Raw genomic sequence first — 20,999 nt, 5'->3', positions numbered from 1 at the left:
ATAATACGTGTAAAATTATTTAGTCTTCAACAAGTATTTATTAATTGTATGCTCGTTCAATCTTTCTAAAAGTAGTAGGCCCTAGTAAAAGTAATACATGTACCAGGAAAATGCAACATGGCGGAATTAGAATTAGCCGAAGTGTTGGAGATGAACTCTACGATCGAGGCGTCTGGAAATGGACAAATCGAGCCACAGATATCTGAAACATCGCTTACTAGTGACGACTATGACCCAAGCATTCCGACGGATGAGAAAGGTGGTTGCACTTTTAACGGATTTTGCATGAATTTAATTTGTGTGGTGACAAAAAACTAAGGCACGACTGACAAGTGTCAGTGGTTAGAATAAACTGTGTCATTTACCATGCTTTCATGCATGAATCTGCCGGCGCGGCTCGGACAACTCGACAGTTTTGGTACTGAGAAGAAAGGGATGTAAGCTACCAATACATAGAAATCTTAGGGGAAATGGAGCAGCATTTCTGTGGGTACACAACTAGAATAGAATCCCTGTTCGTGCTGTGTTAAACGTCATGTATGATGTATTTTCTATGGGGTTCGTGGAAGCGGAGTGGACGTCGGACCCCACAGTTCTGGGGGTAGGTTAACAGGGTGTCAAGTGGCGTCCGCAAATAGAGGACTTGCATGGTGTGCCCTCACTGAGGACAGGTCTTTGTTCCTATATGATATGCTTGAGTAGGCCCTAGGCTATTGTCATGATAATACTTCATTTTCATGATTGTCATTAAATATAAATAACAAATGTGTCCCCTGTGAGGGCGCTCCATGCAGCTCCTCAGTGGAACTCTTTCATGTCTTTCCAAGTTCATCCTTCCAGTTTGAGATTCAGCATGTTTAAGTTAGGCCTGAAGTGAATGTTGGCATAGTTGGTCAACTCGTAGGCATGCCACCTCGTATGCTTCAACTCGTATGCCAACCAACTCATACACGTGCCAACTCGTACAGTACGGTGACTTATTTGTACGCCAACCAACATGTACATGTATGCCAACCACCTATGCCAGATACAGTCATTTTCCCAGCACTGGTTTAACCAGTCATGCCAGTTCCCAATCGCTTCGAAATAGTCCTCATACATGAAAAGTAACCACGCGAGAAATCCATTTTTCAACCAGGACTATATTGTAAAAAGCTGATTTTCTTAGTTTAGAAAGAAAATTAGTTCATATGTCAGAATTCTCTTTAATTAAAAAACAGACGTTGCATAGATTTTGACTCAACTTTTTAGCTGCACAGTGAGCTACATATCAAGGGTAGTACCATCTCCCGCACCGCACAGTTGACAAACGCATTACGTCAAAGACATTACTGCTACATGTCTGTGCAAGTAGTTATGTTTGCAACATATTTATGTGCATTTAAGGCATGATCTGAAACGGGGAAAAATATTTGTTCAGTTTTCCGCCCATTTTTAAAAACTGAAACTTGAAAAGTTAACCGTTAAAGAAATGAATGTCCCTCACGTAAATGACATCTTGAAAACTGCTTACAAATTGACATGCGTACGATTTCACCTGTCTCGTAATAACTTACCCATTGTAGAATAGGAAAAAATGTGAGCAATGATGAAGTTTATCTGCATTTGAACACGTAGGCTCGGTTGCGGAAATCACACCAGCTAAGATGAAAGTTGCTGAACTCCGCATGGAACTGATGAACCGTGGCCTGGATGCAAAGGGGAACAAGGCCGCCCTAGTCCAGCGTCTAGAGGAAGCACTGGAGGTGCCAGAGGGGCAAGTTTCCAACCAGGAGGGACTTTGGGATGACCCCGAGGATGAAACACAAGACGACGAGGTTGCTGTGATGGTAGGGGTCAGGGAAGCAGTTGAGGATGAGGGAGAAAGTAGTGCCACGGAGAATCTTGAAGAACAAAGTGAGAACGTCGTCAAGATGGACATAGAGACAGGAGTGCAAGAGGAGCCCATGGAACAAGGGCTTGCAGAAGCAGACAAAGTGGTAGTGCCAGAAAATTCCAAGGCCCTCGCTCCCAAGGCTAAAGCTGTCACCAGCCCGGCCGTAGCACTTGCTCAAGATAACTCCAAACAAGAGCCTGTGCCAAAGGCCCCAGCCAAGGCTCAAGAGAAGGTGGCAGAGGAGCGCGAGCCAGCAAAGGGAGCCGTCAAAGCATCTGCAGCTACTCCAAAGAAGAAAGAAGGTTAGTGTTGTCAGATTCCTGAAAAAAGCATCATTTACAGTGTCAAAGACATCCTAAATTTTTCTTATTGACTCCAACCATCCAAGATCCCCCCAAAATCCAGCAGCTTACATCCAGCTTATTTACACGTATCGGGAAGAACTTTTTACAAGTGTGATGTCTCCAAAGCCCCAAACTGCTAAAATGGCACACATGTTTTCCTTTTGTACATGGGCGTGTACTTTGAACCTGATGATTTGCCTTGCAGACGCCACCACTGCTGAAGGGGAGAAGGGGCCACCTCCAGAGCTGGAGAAGTACTGGAAGGCAGTCAGGGACAAGCCCACTGATTTCACCGGCTGGACCTATCTGCTGCAGTATGTGGAGCAACAGGTAAAAATTGAACAAGTTCTACCAGGTCATGTAGGGCTGTGCCAAATATTTGATCGATTATCGAATATTTGAGTATCATTTTCCAAATTTGAATATTCGAATGCAAAATTCATGAAAAGGAAGGAAGAATTTTCTTTTTTTAAATGACAAAAATTGCACTATTGAGGTTTGTTTCAAGCAGATTCGAATGAAAGTGACAGAAATCTTAGAACGATTCAAAAAGTAATTTATTTATCACCAAATTTAAAAGGAATAAAAATTTTCAGCAGGACAAGAAGTAGTCATCTTTTAAGTCTTGCTAAATCGTGGTTCGAAGTACTAGACTAGACATGAGAAGCTATTGTAGTAATCATAATGTACAATTGTGTGCTTACTGCAACTGATTTTTGTGTATGGTTTGTTCGCCAACATTCTGCTTGTCAGTGCAATCGAATATTTGGATATTTGATTGAATTGAAGGTCGAATCTTTGAATAGTGACAGATTTGAATTGACTCATCCCTAAGGTCATGTACATGTGACGGTTCTACCTCTGCCATGCTCCCAGTCATCTTTTCAGTGCTCTTCAATTAACATGTTCCTAAAGGCACTCTTTATCCTTCAGTAACCCCAACCCCAAGGTCCGTTTGGCTGGGATGCATCCTCAGTCTTTCAAAACCTTTCAACTGCCTCATGGAAAAATTGGATATGGCCAACTGTCCTTCAACATCATCCAGTGTTTCTTGAATACATGTATGTTCCTTTGAGGGAATGACCACTGCCTCAATCCTTCAAAATACTCCAACAATTCTCATTGTTATGTTGAGCCACTGTGCGGATGGTATCCCGGAGCAGTACGGATGGTTTCACATGTAATCTAAGGCATGAAATCATGCATTGCAGAGCATAGACAACAACCTGAACAGGGCATCAACTTTGAGATGAGCGATCCCAAAAAGAGAGCGGCCAATGATCGAACACATAGAAATACATACATGTATGCCTGGAGAATGTCCTGACACCATTCTGCCTGGTGGCAAACAACATTCCTCAATTCAGTTCTGATGATTGGTAATCAATATACTTGGACCCTCACCATTTCAGCCCCTTACCCTGTGTAAATGAATGTGTTACGCCCCAACTATAGTATCAGTCCCAACTATAGTTGGGCCCGTCCCAACTAGCAGACTAGAGTGCTACAGCAGAGAGGTCCCGCGTGCATGATGTGCCCGCCATGTGCCAAGGTGATATTGTTCACAAATGTCATGTCATCTGTCATATGGCTAGAGGAACAGATGAAGTCCCCCATTTTAGATGAATTGTGTCAAGTGTGAGACACATTGACTTGGATAATGTTGAGACTTGAGACATTTCCCACAGACATTGGTCAACAATAGTTGGGCCAGCCCAACTGCAGCACTACAGTTGGGACTGTCCCAACTATAGTTGGGACTTATGCTATAGTTGGGGCGTAACAAATGCATTACATAAAGCAGCTTTCAAATCTTTGTCTTCCAGGCTCATATGCCATCGGTGAGGGATGCCTTTGATGCCTTCCTTGCCCGCTACCCCTACTGTTATGGGTACTGGAAGAAGTATGCTGATTTGGAACGGAAGAAAGCTAAAAATGGCCAAAAAGCACAGGAGGTAGGTTGCAAAAACAGTCATTACCTGGTCAACTTAATTCTAGAAGTGACCAATATTCACTGACTTTTTTTCCTTTTTTTTCTTTTCTTCTCTTTTTTCAGCTTCCAAAAATTTTAAGACAAAGCGTGAAATTAAGCTCTACATATACTAGCGCAGTCAACTTATTTTGGCCTGATCTGATTATGATCAGGTATATATACCAGAATCACAAAAGAACATCTGCAGTTTTAATGTCTTACATGTGTACGTCAGCACAAAAATCACAGACACACATCAAAAGGATTTTGATTTTGGGACTTTGCATTGCCTGGTGATATTTATCTGCTCACATCTGCTTTTGGTTGGACAAATACCAAAAGTTGCCAGAAAATGTCCGGTGTCCATCTGTAATTTCACGCTGTGTAAATAAATGGTTCCTTTGAGTTCAAACATGAAATTAGGCTCTGCTATATTTTCAGATTCTTGGTTTATGTGAAAAAAGCAGCACTGATCCTCTCAACGTGCTAAAAATTTGAATGATCAAGTACTCGTTTCGTAAAGTAATTCTTTTGAAAGTATATTCCGCTTGATTTGGAAGTGCTTAATCTAAATATTGGAAACAAAGGCATAAAGTTGATGAATGGCAGATTCCTTGCATGTACAAAGAGATACTGATTGTGAACCTGACTTCTTTATGGCAGCACTAGGGTCTTTGGATGCATAGTTCAATGGTTATCATGTGTGTCGTAGTCAAAATGTTGCCGATTCCAGTCTTTTATTGAGCCAATTCTTTTGTTGCTGAGCTGGTGCCTTTGTTTTCCTCAGTCTCACACAGATGTCATGGAAACAAATTCATGTTGCGCGGCTGCACAGTAAACCATTATGTCAAGGTGTTGGCCATTTTCTTTTCGTAACAGATGACTTTTTTTCTATGGGTACGATTTTTTGTGGGGGAAGGGTATTTAATTGAATAATCTTACAACTTTATCACAAAAAATAATTATTTAAGTTACACTTTTCACTTGCATGTAATATATAGGTGTGCATCTCAGTGATAATGTGCATTAATGTTTGCATTGTCGTAATAATGTTCATGCTGTTACATGGTCCCGCTGGAAAATAAAATGAAATTCACTGCATGAACATGGATGTCACAATACAATGAGAAAAAACTGATTTGGTGTGGACATGGACAACATAACTTACCGTGTGTTCTTGAACCTATTTACATTGTACATGTATAATTTGTTGTTATGATTTAGCATGTTTACATGAAGATGTAGTTTTGCATTCCTTTATCATTCGTTTCTTTCCACTGAAGACAACAAATCAATGAAATCTTACAAACATGGACATCTTATGTGTACGCTGATGAGCACAGTGGCAATTTGAATTCCTGGCACAGTGGTTAAAACTTCAAAGTAAAGTTTGAAGTAGTTTCACGATGAACTCACATCCACCTACATGTATGTACATGTACTCATATGTATCATTATAGTACAGGTATTTTTCCTGAGCACAGGTGCACATATAGACACACTTACCTTACATACCTAGCATGAATATTCCTTTCTTTTTGTGCATTTAGGAAAACTCAGTGAAAATACTTGTTTTTCTTGAACTGGGAGCATAGTTTTCAGCTGGCTTTTTGTACAAGGTTTCCTTGACTATTCCTCTTCCTTTTGGACCCCTACATGTACATGTACCCCAAAATGCCTCTAAACGTCTTTTCCAGAGAAGGGGAAACGTACCGTGGACATGTGTAAGTCCACAGAACGTCTTCCTTTCCTGCATGGTATGGACATCTTTTGTTCACAAGTCCACACTAGGTACATGTATGTAATAGCGCACATGCACATGAGCGTACATGCCTGACATGCAGCCTTCAGAGGAAATCTCCTACAAGTACCAGCCGAGAATTTATATTAATCATTGATATTAATTTTATTTGAATACATGTTAACTAACCCCTCAAAATGGTTGTTTTCAGGATAGGGGCTTAAAGCATTAGTTTACTTTAATACTTTTAACCTTTATTTGCTCTCCATTGTTCCAATGTTCATCAAAAGTGTGATACACCTTTACATTTAAAGACGCACACTTTCTCTTGCATTTCCTTTCTTCCATCTTTGTTTTATGGAGTGTGCAGTTTTTTGGTTGAAGACAGAACAAAAAAGTGAGACGAAACAAAAGAGTGAGGGTAGGAATGCCCCTTAAGTATAAGCGGAGCATTAACCCTCCTGTTGCTGTGAACAATCCCAGCCAGTCCAAAGTTCCTTTCGCTTCTCCTTCTACAGTACAGACATGCAGACATACATGTATCATACGCATGTCATTTGGACTGATTTTGACTGATAGGACAACTTTGTGCAGATTGCGTCTCTGCACAGGAGGGCTCATTATTTTCTGGTTTAAAACCTGCTGCATAAATGTACATGTACATGTCAGCTTGTTCGTGGTTGGTCGGCCGAGATGGTTTTAATTGTCAGAAGGCTGGCTCCCCCACAGGTGGGCATTCAGTCAGCTGGTCATAGTGAGGTTGATTCTAAGCACCTTACGAAGAATCTGCCCTTCTTGGACTCGGCCAAACCTGATGTGACTTCAGTGCCCGGAGATAGTACCCAAGGTTTTAATATGATCAGTATGCTTAGGCCTAGTGTCATGAGATTTACATTCATGCTGATGAGATTATTACCCGTGCAGTTTGTTTTTAATGTTCATTTGTATTTTTGACAATAATTTTTACATGCATGCTTTACAGAGATACGATAACCCTTCTGTATGTGTGGCAGGAGATTTTTGTGTATATAGATGTATTTTTCATATTTGTCAATCACTTTCACTTGGTGTACATACATGTATTTCACAATCTTTTTAACATGTTTTTCCCCCACTCACAATTTTAACACCAATGGGATGGGAAAGAGGGTGTGCCACAGTCAAATTTTGATCCCCCAGATCAACTGTTTCCAGGGGAAGACTGAAACAATTAGACAAAAGTAGTCGTGTTGCTCATCACCAAGTGGGAGTGATTTGCCCGGGGCCAGTCCTGATTGGGTTTCTTTCTTTGTTTTCCCTTTCTCATTTTTGGCCTGTGACGTGGAGGTGTTTGAGACGGGCCTGAGAGCCATTCCGCTGAGTACTGACCTATGGATGCAGTATATCCAGTTTGTAGGGCAAATAGCGCCACCAGAGGATGTTACCGAAAGGCTTCGAAGGTACTGTGGCTGATTGATATTGTTATAACCGTGTTAGAATGGCAGCAGCTCATGTGAAGCAGTTGTGTGGGCAGGTCGTATTATTCGGGGATGCCAGGTAACAGGCAAAAGCCTGCTTTCAGGCTGTATCAATTGGAATTTTGGGTTGTATGTAATTTTAAGCCTAAGCAACGTATACTTAGGCTCCCCTGGCCTTATTTCATTCTTGTGATATGAACCTGAATGTCATCCCTGATTATAGTAAAACCCTCTGTACCTTCTATCCCTGTTACTCCTGACCTTGTTGAGGGGCCGTCCACAAAGTACGTACGCATGAAATGCCGACTTTTCAGACCTTCTCCTCACTGCCTTAACGCATGGTGTGCGCAGTGGCTCCAACCCCCTTCCCCCGTACGCATTCCACAATTTCGGAAGACGCTGTTGGACTTCGTGTGATGAGTAATGTTGCGGTTTACTAATAATGGGCGTTGACATGGGAGGATAAATAGTGGGGTGGACAGTGGAGGATACTGCGTTTGAATTTTGATGCACAAATGCTTATTCTGGTAGTTATTTGTATGAGAAAGTGTATTGATATGATAAGGATTCATTAAAGGCAAGTTTTGGCTTTGTGTACAGTACGCACAGGCTTGAACCCCTTTCCCCCTCTGTGCGAATGGTGTACGTAACAGAACCACACCCCCCCTTTCGTGCATACATGTATGTACTTTATGGATAGCCCCTAATTTGACATGGGATATATCGTTGAAATGTGTATTGTTGAAATTTACTTACAACTTTTTAATTCGTTTGGCAAGCTATTTATATCTCTCTTGAAAATCAAAAGGATGTGTTCTAAGCTTGCAATATCATACACAATGAGTAACAGGGACAGGAGAAAATTGGACCCCAGATTTATGGAAATTACCCGCCTGGCTTCATTAGCATTTTGGCACAGTTTGTCCAAACTATGACAACAGTGTTTAAACTGCATCGGACAATTTGGACAAGCTCCTTATTCTCTGAGTTGAAATACATGTGTATACTGTTCCAAATGCATCACATTCATTTTGTTTGAACAGCTAAAGACTTTTCTTTTTTTTCTCTCTTGTCTGCGTCTTTCCAGTGTGTATGCCAAGGCTATTGCCGCAGCAGGAACTGACTTCCGCTCAGACAAGCTTTGGGATATGTACATCAGCTTTGAGAAGGACAAACAGGAGTGGCAGCGCGTCACCAAAATATATGACCAACTCCTGACCATCCCGACCCAACTGTACAGCCATCATTTTGAGAAGTAAGGCTTGCTCACAGTGCTACACAGTGTTTTTGTACGTCAGGCTTGTTGTAAAGGCAGAATGTTGTTGAGAAGAAACTGCCACAAAGCAACGTAGTTACTGTTAGTAAACATCCCATGGCAGAAAGTGTAGCATTCAATTTGGAGGAACATGAAGGAAGGCGTTACTTTGGGATATGTTCTTGAAGGGCGTGACAATTTGAGGGTACCTTATGCTGATTTTTAAGTTTGGCCTTGCCTCTGTTTTGGCCCTTTCGGCAACATTGCAGCAGATTTCAACTTCTTTTTTCCTCCTCAGATTCAAGGACCACATCAGTAAACATCACCCCAAGGATACTCTGTCCGTGGACGAGTTTATCAAGCTTCGGATGGAGGTGGTGGATGTCCTTGGCGTGGCCGAGTCTGGGCTGGACGAAGGGGACGAGGCCGGCGATGATACACCCCCGGGGGATGACGATGCACCACCTGGGGTGGAGGTTGCTCCCCCGGGGCTTGAGACACCGTCTGCTAAAAAAGCTGTCAGTTCTAAGGTAAAATTTTATTGTAGGCCCCATCTGCACATCCTTACTGTGTTGAGACTCAGCGTAATCTATCACAGCTGATTTACAGAGTTTTGTTTGTCCTCGCCACAGTTTACTGCTGCTTTTTCATAAGAAGACCACTTTGTCATGGGCAAGAAAAAAAGATTGTGGCTAGTAATTTAGACTCTGACATTTAACACTAATCGCCAAGCATATTGTTTGGCTTACACTATACAGTACCACAAAATACTAAGTAATAGTCTGAGCCTGAAGGACCTACATGTACATGTAGCGCTACAGATTACTACTTCTGGCTTGGTTACTTCCATTGTTTCTTGTACAGAGAGCAATAAAGCCATGCATTCATAGTGCCACAGCACTGTATGGTACATTATCTTATCTATAGTATCTCATGGCTTCACAGAACAATAAAGTCATGTCCTCTTCAAGTGACAGTGCTCAGTACTACATTTTACTACAAGTAGTAATTTGTTGTATTATGTAGGGTTAGGGTTAATGACTGTAACCTCACTGTGCACTTGAACGCTGCAGAAGGCACCAAGCGATGTATGCATGTGCACGTGTTTATGGTGCACCCTTTCGTCTGTTTCATGTTTCATCCCCCGACTGCTCAAGCATGCTGTCAAAAATGCCAGCAGTTTTTGAAAAATGTTTCCAGTGATGCCAATCTGTTCAGTTACAAAGGCCCGTTACAGAATCCAGTTCACCTGTCAGTATGGATGCAAATGGAAGGCAGCCTCTACCGTACTGTTAGTTGGGGATCCCAAGGGCCGGGCTCCCCTAACCAGCCACCAAAATTCCAAATTCCCTACGTGACAGTGACCCTGACCCGTAAGCATTCCAGTACATATCACATGTGTCTTGTGTGTCTTCTTTGCTCTCTCATGGAACCAGCAAGTGGAAGCAGAGAACGAGGCCATCAGAAAGAAGGTAATGGAGTCACGGACGGCAGTGTACAGACAGACGGAGCAGGAGGTTAGCAAGAGATGGGCTTACGAGGAAGGGGTGAGTCACTGCTTGACTGCTCAGGCATGGCGTGTAGGGCTGTCCCTGAATGATGAGGCTGTGGCTAGACATTACACGTGACTGCATGAGAAGTAGTTGCAGCCAGCACCATTATGTGATCATGTATAATTTCGAGCCGTAGCCAAGTAATCCAGACAGAGCCCAGTACTTGTAAGCTCTGTTCTTTCCTTTAACCCTAACACACCACGTCCCTCAAAATCCATTTCCACTTGTATGTTGATTTTGATGGACTCAGTCCAGGAGGCCAGAGGTGTCCAAACATTGGATTATGATGGACTTGATCCAGGAGGCCTGAAGCACTACCGGGGGCATTCAGTGCATGTTGTCATGGCAACAGGATGGAGATGTCATGTAAGCCATGTGTAATAGGTCCATCAACAAAGGCTGTCAAAGGCTAAAGGCCAGTGGTTGACTTTTTAGCAGTAGATTGCATAGGGAGTGTTGGATTTGGATGAATTTGATCCATTGCTTGGCAGTAGATACAAGGCCTTCGGGGGTTACCACCCATGGTTAGCCAGCCTGCTGTTTGACCAATAATGAAAGTTGATGAGCACACCGATGAGAATCTTTTTATGAGCTGAATGATTGAGTGTTCCATTTTACTCCTGCACCCGCAGGCATTCAGTATGATTGTTATACAAGGCTTGAAAAGATCTCGTCATCTGATTGATTGGTTGTTGATGACGTCATGGATTACATGGTGTAATCAACAGCAGTCAGTGGAATATGCCCCACTGGATATCTGCACACAAAAACACCCATTTTCAGGCAGTACTGATGAATGCAAAAAACACCATTCGGTCTTCTGTCAGAGGAAGGAATTTCTGAAGTCATAAAGGGACGGTTATTGGGTTGTTAAATGATTTAGAGCAAACCGTTAGATGGGTCATTCCATGAGGATTGGGCCCAATTTGTGACGGTGTCGTTGTTACATCCAAAACTTTTACCACCTGTCATGACCTGTAGAGGAGGTCGTTTACTCTTTAAACATAACACACAAACCTCTGTGTTCAGCCTTGCAAGACGTATAACAATCTCAATTTGGAATCCACTTGCAGGGAAATAGCTGTTCATTTTTATGGAACCCATGTAACAATTGACACCATCACAAATTGTGCCCAAACCTCATGGAATGACCCAGATGCACAGGAATGTGTGTCTGAAGCAAAAACCTGAATCAGATCGAGGAAACTTAGTGTTCTGATCGAACATCGACCTGACAAAAAAAAGGTGCCTGGGACACACATTCACAAAGGATTTATTCAGGCAATGCGTAGAATGAATAATGAATGTTTCACATATGCACAACGCAAAGAATAATTTCTTGAGGGGGCAGACCGAATGTTCTGTTCCGCTCAGCTTTACCTCACGCCAAAGATTGAATGTTCTATTTGTGCGTGACTGAATGTTCCACATTCTCTGAGTGGAATGTGACTTGCTTGTGATTAACTTGAGGATTATGCTTCTCCCAAGTTCTCAATTATTGGTGAGGTACATGGACACGTTCATGCATAGGCATGTAATGTTATGTAATTTGCAAACATGATAAGTTATTATCAAGTCTCATTAGTTCATTGTTAACATTTGTAGTTCCTCATTATTAAAGCTGAAAAGTGAACTGCTCTTTTAGCAGCAGTTGCGAGTAAACCTTTCATGTTGCACTCTCAAAGATAATAAACTAGCACAAACAACTGTTTTTGGAATCTAGATCAGGAGGCCCTACTTCCATGCCAAGCCCCTGGAGAAGAGCCAGCTCAAGAACTGGCGGGAGTACCTGGACTTTGAGACAGCCAACGGCACCCACGAGAGAGTCCTGATCCTGTACGAACGCTGTCTGATAGCCTGCGCCCTGTACGAGGAGTTCTGGATGAGGGTATGGCACTACCAGTTCTACCAAAGAACAGAGGGAAATGTGATAAGGAGAAGAGAAAGCAAATACACATTTTCACCCTGAAGAGTTTTTGTTAGCAGTCACCAGACCATTTCTAAGCAGCTCCTTGATGTGTGTTATCATGGAGCTCTGTATCAGCATTGAGATATAGTATACATGTAGTAGCTTAACCCTCCTTTGGTTTTACAGCACAAATGTGCCCAAATGCCCACAGTCACTGGTGAGCATGTAATTTCTATATGGAACTCAAAGATGCACAGGTTCAGTGTGTACACAGTAGATTGCCAGCACAAAATGACCCAGGGTCTTTTGTGCAGTCCTCTTCACTGCATTTGGTTTACTGCACAGCTATGCACATGAAACAGTGAAGCACAGGTGTTGGGCAGCACAAAAGTGCAATCTGATATTCCTGTGAGGGACAGTTGGTGCAGTGCACAACACAGCTGTGCTTCTTTGAGGTGTTCACCAAATGACCCGAAGAGTGACTTCAGCATAGGAGGGTAAAAGTAAAAAGGAGAACAGATGTCCTTGAGTGACCAATCTAGTGGTAAAAAGCCTGCACAGCAGTGTGTGCAACCTGTTCGGGACGATTTTGTTTAAACAAAGTGCATACTGGATAGCTTTGGCAAGCGGTTGTCCAGACGGCATGTTGGCTGCCACTGGACAAGTCCAATCTCATTGATTCCATGGAGGAACAGTAGATAGATACCTTGTGGCCCACCACCAGTGGTATTGAGAAGATTGACCTGATAAGTTCATAGGTCGTCGCTGACGCGCTGCACACATCTTTCACATCCTTGCAGAGGAGTGCATCTCGGCATGGGTGCATGTCGCCAATGGCACTGAGTGCTCGTTAGTCTGTTTAACAACAACATTGGAACATAATTTGTGTCACAGTGGAAAGCAAATGGGATTTTTAAGTACGTGTCAAGTAGGTCATGGGGACACCAACCCCTCAGTGCAATTGCTACTTTGGGTTTTTCATTCCAGTATGCCAAGTACCTTGAGCCGCACAGCATCGACGGTGTGAGCTCAGTCTACAAGAGAGCCTGCACCATTCATCTTCCAAAGAAACCAAGCATTCACCTTCGCTGGGCTGCCTTTGAGGAGAAACAAGGTACATGCGTAGCCAATATGCCTATTCTAACCCCAGTCAGATTTCCTCCAGTGAACCCTGCACTTAGTAATGCGACAGCATAATGAAATATGCTATAAGAAGGGAAAAAGTGGACTCTGTAGCATTTGCACTGAACATTCAGCGCAGTGTACCCTGCTACCTGTCTTGACTGCTGTAAGCTGAAAACTTATACAGCAACTGTGGCATATTTAATAGCAGGGCCGTGTTAAGGTACTGTACCTTTGAAGGGCCCAAACGAGAGAACAAACAAGTTTCTTAACAACTGATTAAACTGCAGTCTGTGGGCTTGTTCAGTTTTACTGAAGTACCCAATTTACTGTGTTCATGTAACAACAGACAGACAGCCCGGTGATTTTGCCTTTAAAAAGCGTCCAACTGTCCGTGCTTGTTTCTGTAGGTATAATTTTGACGTTGGAAATGGAAACATTGAACCCTCCAAAAATGAGTGTTTTGTTTTGGACAACCAAAATGATTCAACAACAGACAAGTAAAGTAAGGCATTTAATATTTTTTTTAAACAGAAAAGGAAATTTCTTTCATTGGTGGTAGAACGAGTGAAATATCACTTAAATGGAAACACTTGCTCCTCCCTAATTGCTGTCTTTCTTTTTTTCTTTTCTTTTCCTTTTTTTTTGGCAATGTTCACAGGAAATACTAAAGCAGCTCAGGAGATTCTCAAGAAACTGGAAGATAATGTGTCTGATCTTGTGATGGTGACCCTGGAACGGATCAGCCTGGAGCGTCGTCTAGGTAACGAGGAGGAAGTGGTCAGCATCCTCAAGCAGCAGATGGAAGCCCACCAGAAGCCAGAGCTCAAGATGTTCTTTGCCACGAAGCTCTCCAGATACTACGCAAAGGTCGGTGTCGCCCCAAATGGAAGATCTGTGGGCCATTCTGCAAAACTCTGTCTAACTGACTATTTCTCATTGTTCACAGTTTACCAACTCCTGTAAATCAGTTGAGAAGTTAAACTTTACAAACGCTGACCCCGAGAGGTTCTAGTAACTTGTTCCTGATTTGTGTGACATTTTTTTCGCATTGTCACTTGTTTGAAAGTCCACACACTAACCTCCACCGACAAGTTTCAGCGTCTATTTGTGGACACTGGGAATACTTCTCTAGCCTGGCGGACAAGGATGGACATCATCCAGCACGGCACGCAAAATGTTCATGTAAAATCGTCCGTGTAAGAGGCTCAGGAAATCCTTGCATGTTTAGCTTGCCCTCTGACAGGGATTGGTGAAATTTCTTAAACACCAAAATAGAAAACTCGGTGGGCCACATTGGTGCATAGTACAAACGATGGTCCATTAGAATGCATTAATAAGCAGTGAAGAACTTCAGTATAAGAACATGTGTAAGAACCTCTGATCAGCAAGAACCTGATTAGGTTTAGTGAGAGATTATTCAGCATGATTTGGGTCTGCATTTGCCTGTTTCCAATCTCTGCCTGCAGGTCCTCAATGATATTGGCAATGCCAGAAAAGTCTTGGAAGATGCACTTCAGTGGACAAAGGTAAGATGATGAACAAACTCAGCGCAGAGCTACATCAGACATTGTTTGCTTTCGGGGGGGGGGAGTTGGTTAAGTCACAATGTCCAGTCACAAAGTCCTTTCCCGAGTACAGTCTTATGACCAGTTAGAAGTAGCAACATGAACAGATGCAAAAAAAGTATTTTGTCGCCATTCAATGGAATAGGTAGTAACCTGGTCAAAGATTGGATGACTGATGGGGCACATAGAGACTCTGAATGGACACAACTCAAACCCTGCTAACAAAGCAAAAGATTATACTGAAGCATTGTCAAAACCCTGCTAACAATGCAAAAGAGTATACTGAAGTATTGTCAAAACCCTGCTAACAAAGCAAAAGATTAAACTGAAGCATCATCAAAACCCTGCTAACAAAGCAAAAGAGTTTACTGAAGTATTGTCAAAACCCTGCTAGCGATGCAAAAGATTAAACTGAAGCATCGTCAAAACCCTGCTAACAATGCAAAAGATTAAACTGAAGCATTGTCAAAACCCTGCTAACAATGCAAAAGATTAAACTGAAGCACTGTCAAAACCCTGCTAGCGATGCAAAAGATTAAACTGAAGCATTGTCAAAACCCTGCTAACAATGCAAAAGATTAAACTGAAGCATTGTCAAAACCCTGCTAGCGATGCAAAAGATTAAACTGAAGCATTGTCAAAACCCTGCTAGCGATGCAAAAGATGAAACTGAAGCATTGTCAAAACCCTGCTAACAATGCAAAAGATTAAACTGAAGCATTGTCAAAACCCTGCTAACAATGCAAAAGATTAAACTGAAGCATTGTCAAAACCCTGCTAGCGATGCAAAAGATTAAACTGAAGCATCATCAAAACCCTGCTAACAATGCAAAAGATTAAACTGAAGCATTGTCAAAACCCTGCTAACAATGCAAAAGATTAAACTGAAGCATCATCAAAACCCTGCTAACAAAGCAAAAGAGTTTACTGAAGTATTGTCAAAACCCTGCTAGCGATGCAAAAGATTAACTGAAGCATCGTCAAAACCCTGCTAACAATGCAAAAGATTAAACTGAAGCATTGTCAAAACCCTGCTAACAATGCAAAAGATTATACTGATGTATTGTCAAATTTGACATATTTTTTGTGTTTTCTTAGTTCATGTTTATCATTTAATGGCTGCTATTACCATTAAGAAAAAAAGTAGAAAAAGGCCAGCGCCTACTATGTACCTTTCTCTGTTGTTCCCCTTTGCATGGGAACTGCCGCTGATTTACGTAAGTGTTGATGCCAAAACCTTGTCTAAGAATTATTAAACCGGGCACATGTAACCAACTGAAATAAATTGATAGCTGTTTGGTGGTGCGAGTTTTGGAGATCCTCATTCTGTCTCCGTTGGTCTCCAGGACAAAGTGTCTCTGTACCTGCGGCTGCTGGACCTGGAGTTGCAGCAAAGTCCCATGAACGAGCTGGCCATCCTGGACCTGCTGCAGAAGGGCATCGACGCCAGCAAAGACACGCAGGACAAGGTGAAGTTCTCCCAGCGACGCCTGACGTATCTCATGGACTTTGGAACCGACGTAGCCAAGTAGGTGCACTGCCCCTTGCTATGTTTCATTTTTCTGTCAGAATTGTCAATGCTTTTGAACGTTCTTTACAGTGTTTCTGCAACCCTGTTTGATCAGGACCACCTGGATGATTTGGTATGGGATTAATGTTGCCTTCGTACATGCTATCATGGACTTCCTGTGTGTGTCAGACACAATGCAAGAAAATGTGCTGTTTGTTAGTGGACCAAAATCCACATCAATTTGTGTGCATTCCGAGTTATCCCTGAGTTTCACAAATGCCTGATATTAACCACTTCCTGCCGAGGACTCCAGAATCGGAGACATATGGTGTATACGCGTGGCTGGGGTCTCTGAACTCCGACAAAGGAAACAGGGCCCTAAAACAAAAGACCGTACTCCGAACAAAAGACCAGGCTGCTGGGAATTACCGACATTTTTCACTCTCAAAGTGGTGATAATCCAGCCTTGTTTTGAAACCACATACCAGGGTTTGGGGCATTGAGAGCAAGCGGATTACCGCCGGGGACAAAAACGCTCCACCACCGCAGCGATTGAGCCACACAGCACCGCTGCATGCTAATCTGGCCCCTATTGAAAAGAGGTCAGCAGTGCACTGAGCCAGGTTCATGAACAAAAGAAAGTTATATAACACCGAACAATCTGGGCTCTGTTTACAAGGCTGCAGGCCTGGCTGAAATACTCGGGCGTCAATGAAGGTCACCTGTCAAAGTAGAGTAGTTCCTAAAGATTACTTCGTGCGGCTATAAACGACCGTTAAATGGAATGATGAATTTTTGAAGGATTTTGAAAACGGAAAAAATGATAGTCATGCCGGCCCAGCATCATCAACATTGAAAAATGCCCCGGCATGAAGTGGTTAACCAATATTACTATTGCACCTGTGTCTGGTGTAGTGGAGGCAGCCATCAAAGTCACTGGTGTTTTCTCTCATACTGTCCAGATTACAAACTGCCTATGAGTCGCATCAGGTTCTCCTCAAAGATCACCTGGACATTCTGCAGGCAGCCAACAAGAAGAGAAGCACGGAAGCGAGGTGAGATCTTGAACGATGAGATGAGATGATTGAACGGGGGAAAGCAGTGGGCTCACATCCTTGGTAAAAGTGCTTGCCACAGGTGCATCCCTAGGGGTTGGCATCAGTTCGGGTGAAATCAGTTGCCGTGTGCGTGGTTGATTACTTTGCAAAAACTTCCCAATGCGGGTTTGTTTTAACTTGCATGATGTAAGTGCATGAAAAATACATCAGTGAATTTTGCCAACAAATGAGAATGGCGCAAGGCAGCCGTGCTCGCAAGTCATACAACACGAGTGCATGGGATTTTTCACCCGGATGACAATTCTGTGTTTTGCAGTCACCGTGCACCGTCCAACACTGCCACTGTGACTGCAGCTGCAGTTGAGACACCAGCCAAACCCGTTCAGAGGGGCTTTGTATATGCAGGATGGAAGAGGGGTTGTGACCTAAGCTCTGTTAAAGGGTATATAAACCTATCGCCATCTTTGTCTCATGCCGGTCCCTTGATGCTGATGCAAAACTTGAGTTTTTTTCTCCCAAGCCAGTGAAGTCTGACAGGACAAGCAAAAGAATATAGAACAGGGCCCAATTTCATAGCACAGCTTAACACCCAGAGACTATTACCACATGCTGCCGGGTGGTTTTAAAAATGCAGTGCCCACATACGGGCGATTTTCAAGATTTTCATTTTTAAAAACTCTTCAAAGATACATGATTTCATTTAATGGACGTTTACACCCACACGAATGACTGTTTGGTGGCTATTCTAAGCTGACAGGTAACCTCCATTGACTCCTGAGTATTTCAGCCAGGCCGGCTCCCCTGTAAAGAGAGCCCAGAATTGTGCTGTGTTTAATTTCCCTTGTCCCCCTGGGGAATGCGGGTGGCGTCTTTTCAAACATGGCTGGATTAGCATGCAGGGTCGCTGTGTCAATCATCAATGGGGCCCTGGAGTACTTTTGCCTGCAGTGCTAATCCGCGGGTGCACTATGCCCAAAACAGTGGTATACTTTTTAAAAACAGTGACGGATTACCTTAAAAAAATGCAAGCCGAAAAATGATGGCAATTCCCAGCAGCAGGTCTTTTGTTCCAAGTAGGGTCTTTGGTTATACAGACCATCTCTTTTGTCCCATTTCAGGCACCCCGGCTCTGCATATAAACCCATGGTGCTCAAAACAGGGCTCCCCGGCAGCAAGTGGTTAAGGTCCAAGCACAGAAAAGGCATGCTTTTCCACAAGGACCTGTTAGTGCTGACAAGATGATATATTCATGTCCCGTTACCTTGTCTGTTTTCTGCCCGCAGTGATAGCACGCCCACCGCCACTCCAGCAAAGAAGGCTAAGACGGATGAGATGAAAACCCCTAGCACGGCTGCCGCCGCAGCCTCTCCTGCCACAACGTCAACACCAACCTCGGCTGCTGCCACCTCAAAGGCCCAACCGCTGTTGTCCAACCCAGTCCCCGTCCCGGCCGGCCAGGACTACAGTCAGCAACCTTCCAGTGCCGGATGGGGAGGGTACAACCAGCCTCAGTACGGCCCACAAGGGGGCAATTACGGGCCCCCGCCCCCTGGACCCGGGGGCTACAATCAGCCGCCGCCAAACACCTACAATCAGGTATGTACATTGTGATGATGCTCTCATCCTCTCCCCGTGGAGCAATTCCGTTCATACACAGCGTCCCAAGAATAAAAAAATGCACCACTAAGCATTGTGATCCAGCCGAAGGTACAAGGAAAAGGCACCCCTTCACACAGCAGTGCAATTGAAGGGATTCTTCACATGAAAATGCCGCAGGCTTCAGGGTGCGCACCTTTGCACTCACCGTGATACTGTAAATCCCTCTGCGTTAGGCACCGAAGTGACTTGTCCAAGTACTGTGTAATTGATGCACCTTCTGACTGTTTTGTTATTTATGTGTTGTGCTTGTCCCTTTCTACAGTACCAACAGTACCAACAAGGTTGGGGAGGGTACAACCAAGGCTACTACCAGCGATAGCCCAGTCATCAGTGCCAGTCCTGAGCAGCCCAGAAGGTGTTTGAATAGAGAACTCTCGGCCTCAATTGAATCTTAATCCAGTAGGGAAGCATTTTCCAAGTCAGTCAGCATCTGTCGTAGTTGCCTTCTGAGATGCTTGGTTTGAGAATAACCTTGAAACAAAAACAAAGAAATGGGCTGCTTCAGAGTATTGGTTGGCTTCTATTCAGTTTTAGACAGTTGAAGCGGATGGATATTAAAAGGATAAAGGGGGGCAAATCAGATCGTATGGGGCACCAATTAGGCATGCTGTTTTTCCTCAGATCAGTTTATTTCCTCTTTTTTTTAAGTGTTACCACTGTCGGTTTAAGCAGTTACTGTTATTACCTGCTCTCATCTTTTGAGGAAACATTCTCTTTCTTGAAGGACATTTGTAATTTTAGTTTGTCAATTTGTGGATTGGTTTTTGTAGTTTATACCAAGGAGTGAAAGGGTTTGGCGGTAAAAGCCAAGCTGCCAAAAACTTGGGTAGTGTGTGACTGAAGATGTAAGGCAAGGATAATTATTGGTATCACTGGATGAAGTCTGTGGGCTGGACTTATTCTAAATGTAACGGTCTACTTTTAAACATAGCTTCTTCCCGAGACCCTGCTGTGCCAGTGGTGTTGCATTATTGAGGGTATGGGGGCATTCCCCATTTTGTACCAGGTGTTCATTTTCTTTCTTGTAAGTGTCCTGTTTTTCACTAGCACCGCGTTCGTCCTTGGCACATGAACTTATGAATGTTGTATAAGTCTATTGCCTTACGAACAGTGGCATCATGAAAAGATGATGCCAATCCCTCACTCCACCCCCACACATTGATTTTATGGAGGTCAGGGTTAAAAATGAAAATGTCTACCTTTCATCGCTGATGCTTGTTTTGCCCCATTTTCATTTGCCCCATGTCAGAGTAACCTTGCCATGCCAATGAAAGCCCATATGTGAAAAATTGCAATGTAGCAACCACTCCTGCTGACGTGGCAAAGGTTATCTGGAAATGCACACCCTTGATATTAGCGTTTCTGAGATACACTGTGAATTTGAGCACTCCCATTTCGAAGCCGTTGATTCACATTTTTGTTGAAATAAAGAAGTAAAAATCATTCCTGTAAATATTTTCCCTTCTGCTTCAAATTCAATTTTTATTGTGTCACTTTAAATTTGTTCGGTTGTGTTGATCAAAGGCTGATTTTTTTTAAGGGTAACGCTGGGATTTCTTTTAATTTGTACCTCGGGAAAAAGGTTCAACAGAATAGTTTGCATATCCATTCAAAAATTACATGTACTTGCGGGTTGGACTCTTCGGTCGCTCATACGTGATACAGTCGACTGTGCAGTCTTCAAACGTTTTTGTACGGTCGTCTTGGCTACGGCTGATCAGAAGCAATCGTGTGTCATGTTGGAGAAGTGAAATCACCAAAAATCTAAAAAGAACTTTTTAAAAAATCTTGGCTTAAGACCGAAGTGGATGGCCAACCAATGCTTAGTTTGTGGCCCTTCTGCCGGGATTGGTCCAGAGATTGGAAGACAATCTTGGTTGCCAGTGATAAATCCATAGCCTAGGTCCAACACGGTATGGATGCAAAAACGTCTTCAAAACTTGCCAAGGCGGGATTTTGGCTTTGATAGTGCCCT

General features: G+C 43.1%; 1 protein-coding gene across 1 annotated transcript; it reads left to right on the top strand.

Annotated features, from left to right (window-relative positions):
* Positions 1 to 92: 92 nt before the first annotated feature.
* Positions 93 to 20,477, top strand: LOC147800342 (pre-mRNA-processing factor 39-like). The gene is made up of 17 exons (XM_087143543.1): positions 93 to 259; positions 1,618 to 2,178; positions 2,426 to 2,550; positions 4,047 to 4,175; positions 7,260 to 7,372; positions 8,478 to 8,645; positions 8,944 to 9,175; positions 10,082 to 10,192; positions 11,922 to 12,086; positions 13,095 to 13,221; positions 13,891 to 14,099; positions 14,699 to 14,758; positions 16,144 to 16,325; positions 17,270 to 17,362; positions 17,595 to 17,807; positions 18,649 to 18,961; positions 19,287 to 20,477. Exons 1-17 carry the CDS (start codon positions 118 to 120, stop codon positions 19,341 to 19,343), a joined length of 3,000 nt encoding a protein of 999 aa, XP_086999669.1. The 5' UTR covers positions 93 to 117; the 3' UTR covers positions 19,344 to 20,477.
* The last annotated feature ends 522 nt before the right edge of the window (positions 20,478 to 20,999 follow it).

Source organism: Acanthaster planci, linkage group LG01 (assembly GCF_054643075.1).
Source record: "Acanthaster planci isolate LZ-2023a linkage group LG01, COTS_SCS, whole genome shotgun sequence".
NCBI lineage: Eukaryota > Metazoa > Echinodermata > Asteroidea > Valvatida > Acanthasteridae > Acanthaster > Acanthaster planci.
The sequence above is the reverse complement of the archived record's forward strand: the minus strand, read 5'-3'. Positions and strand labels throughout refer to the sequence as shown.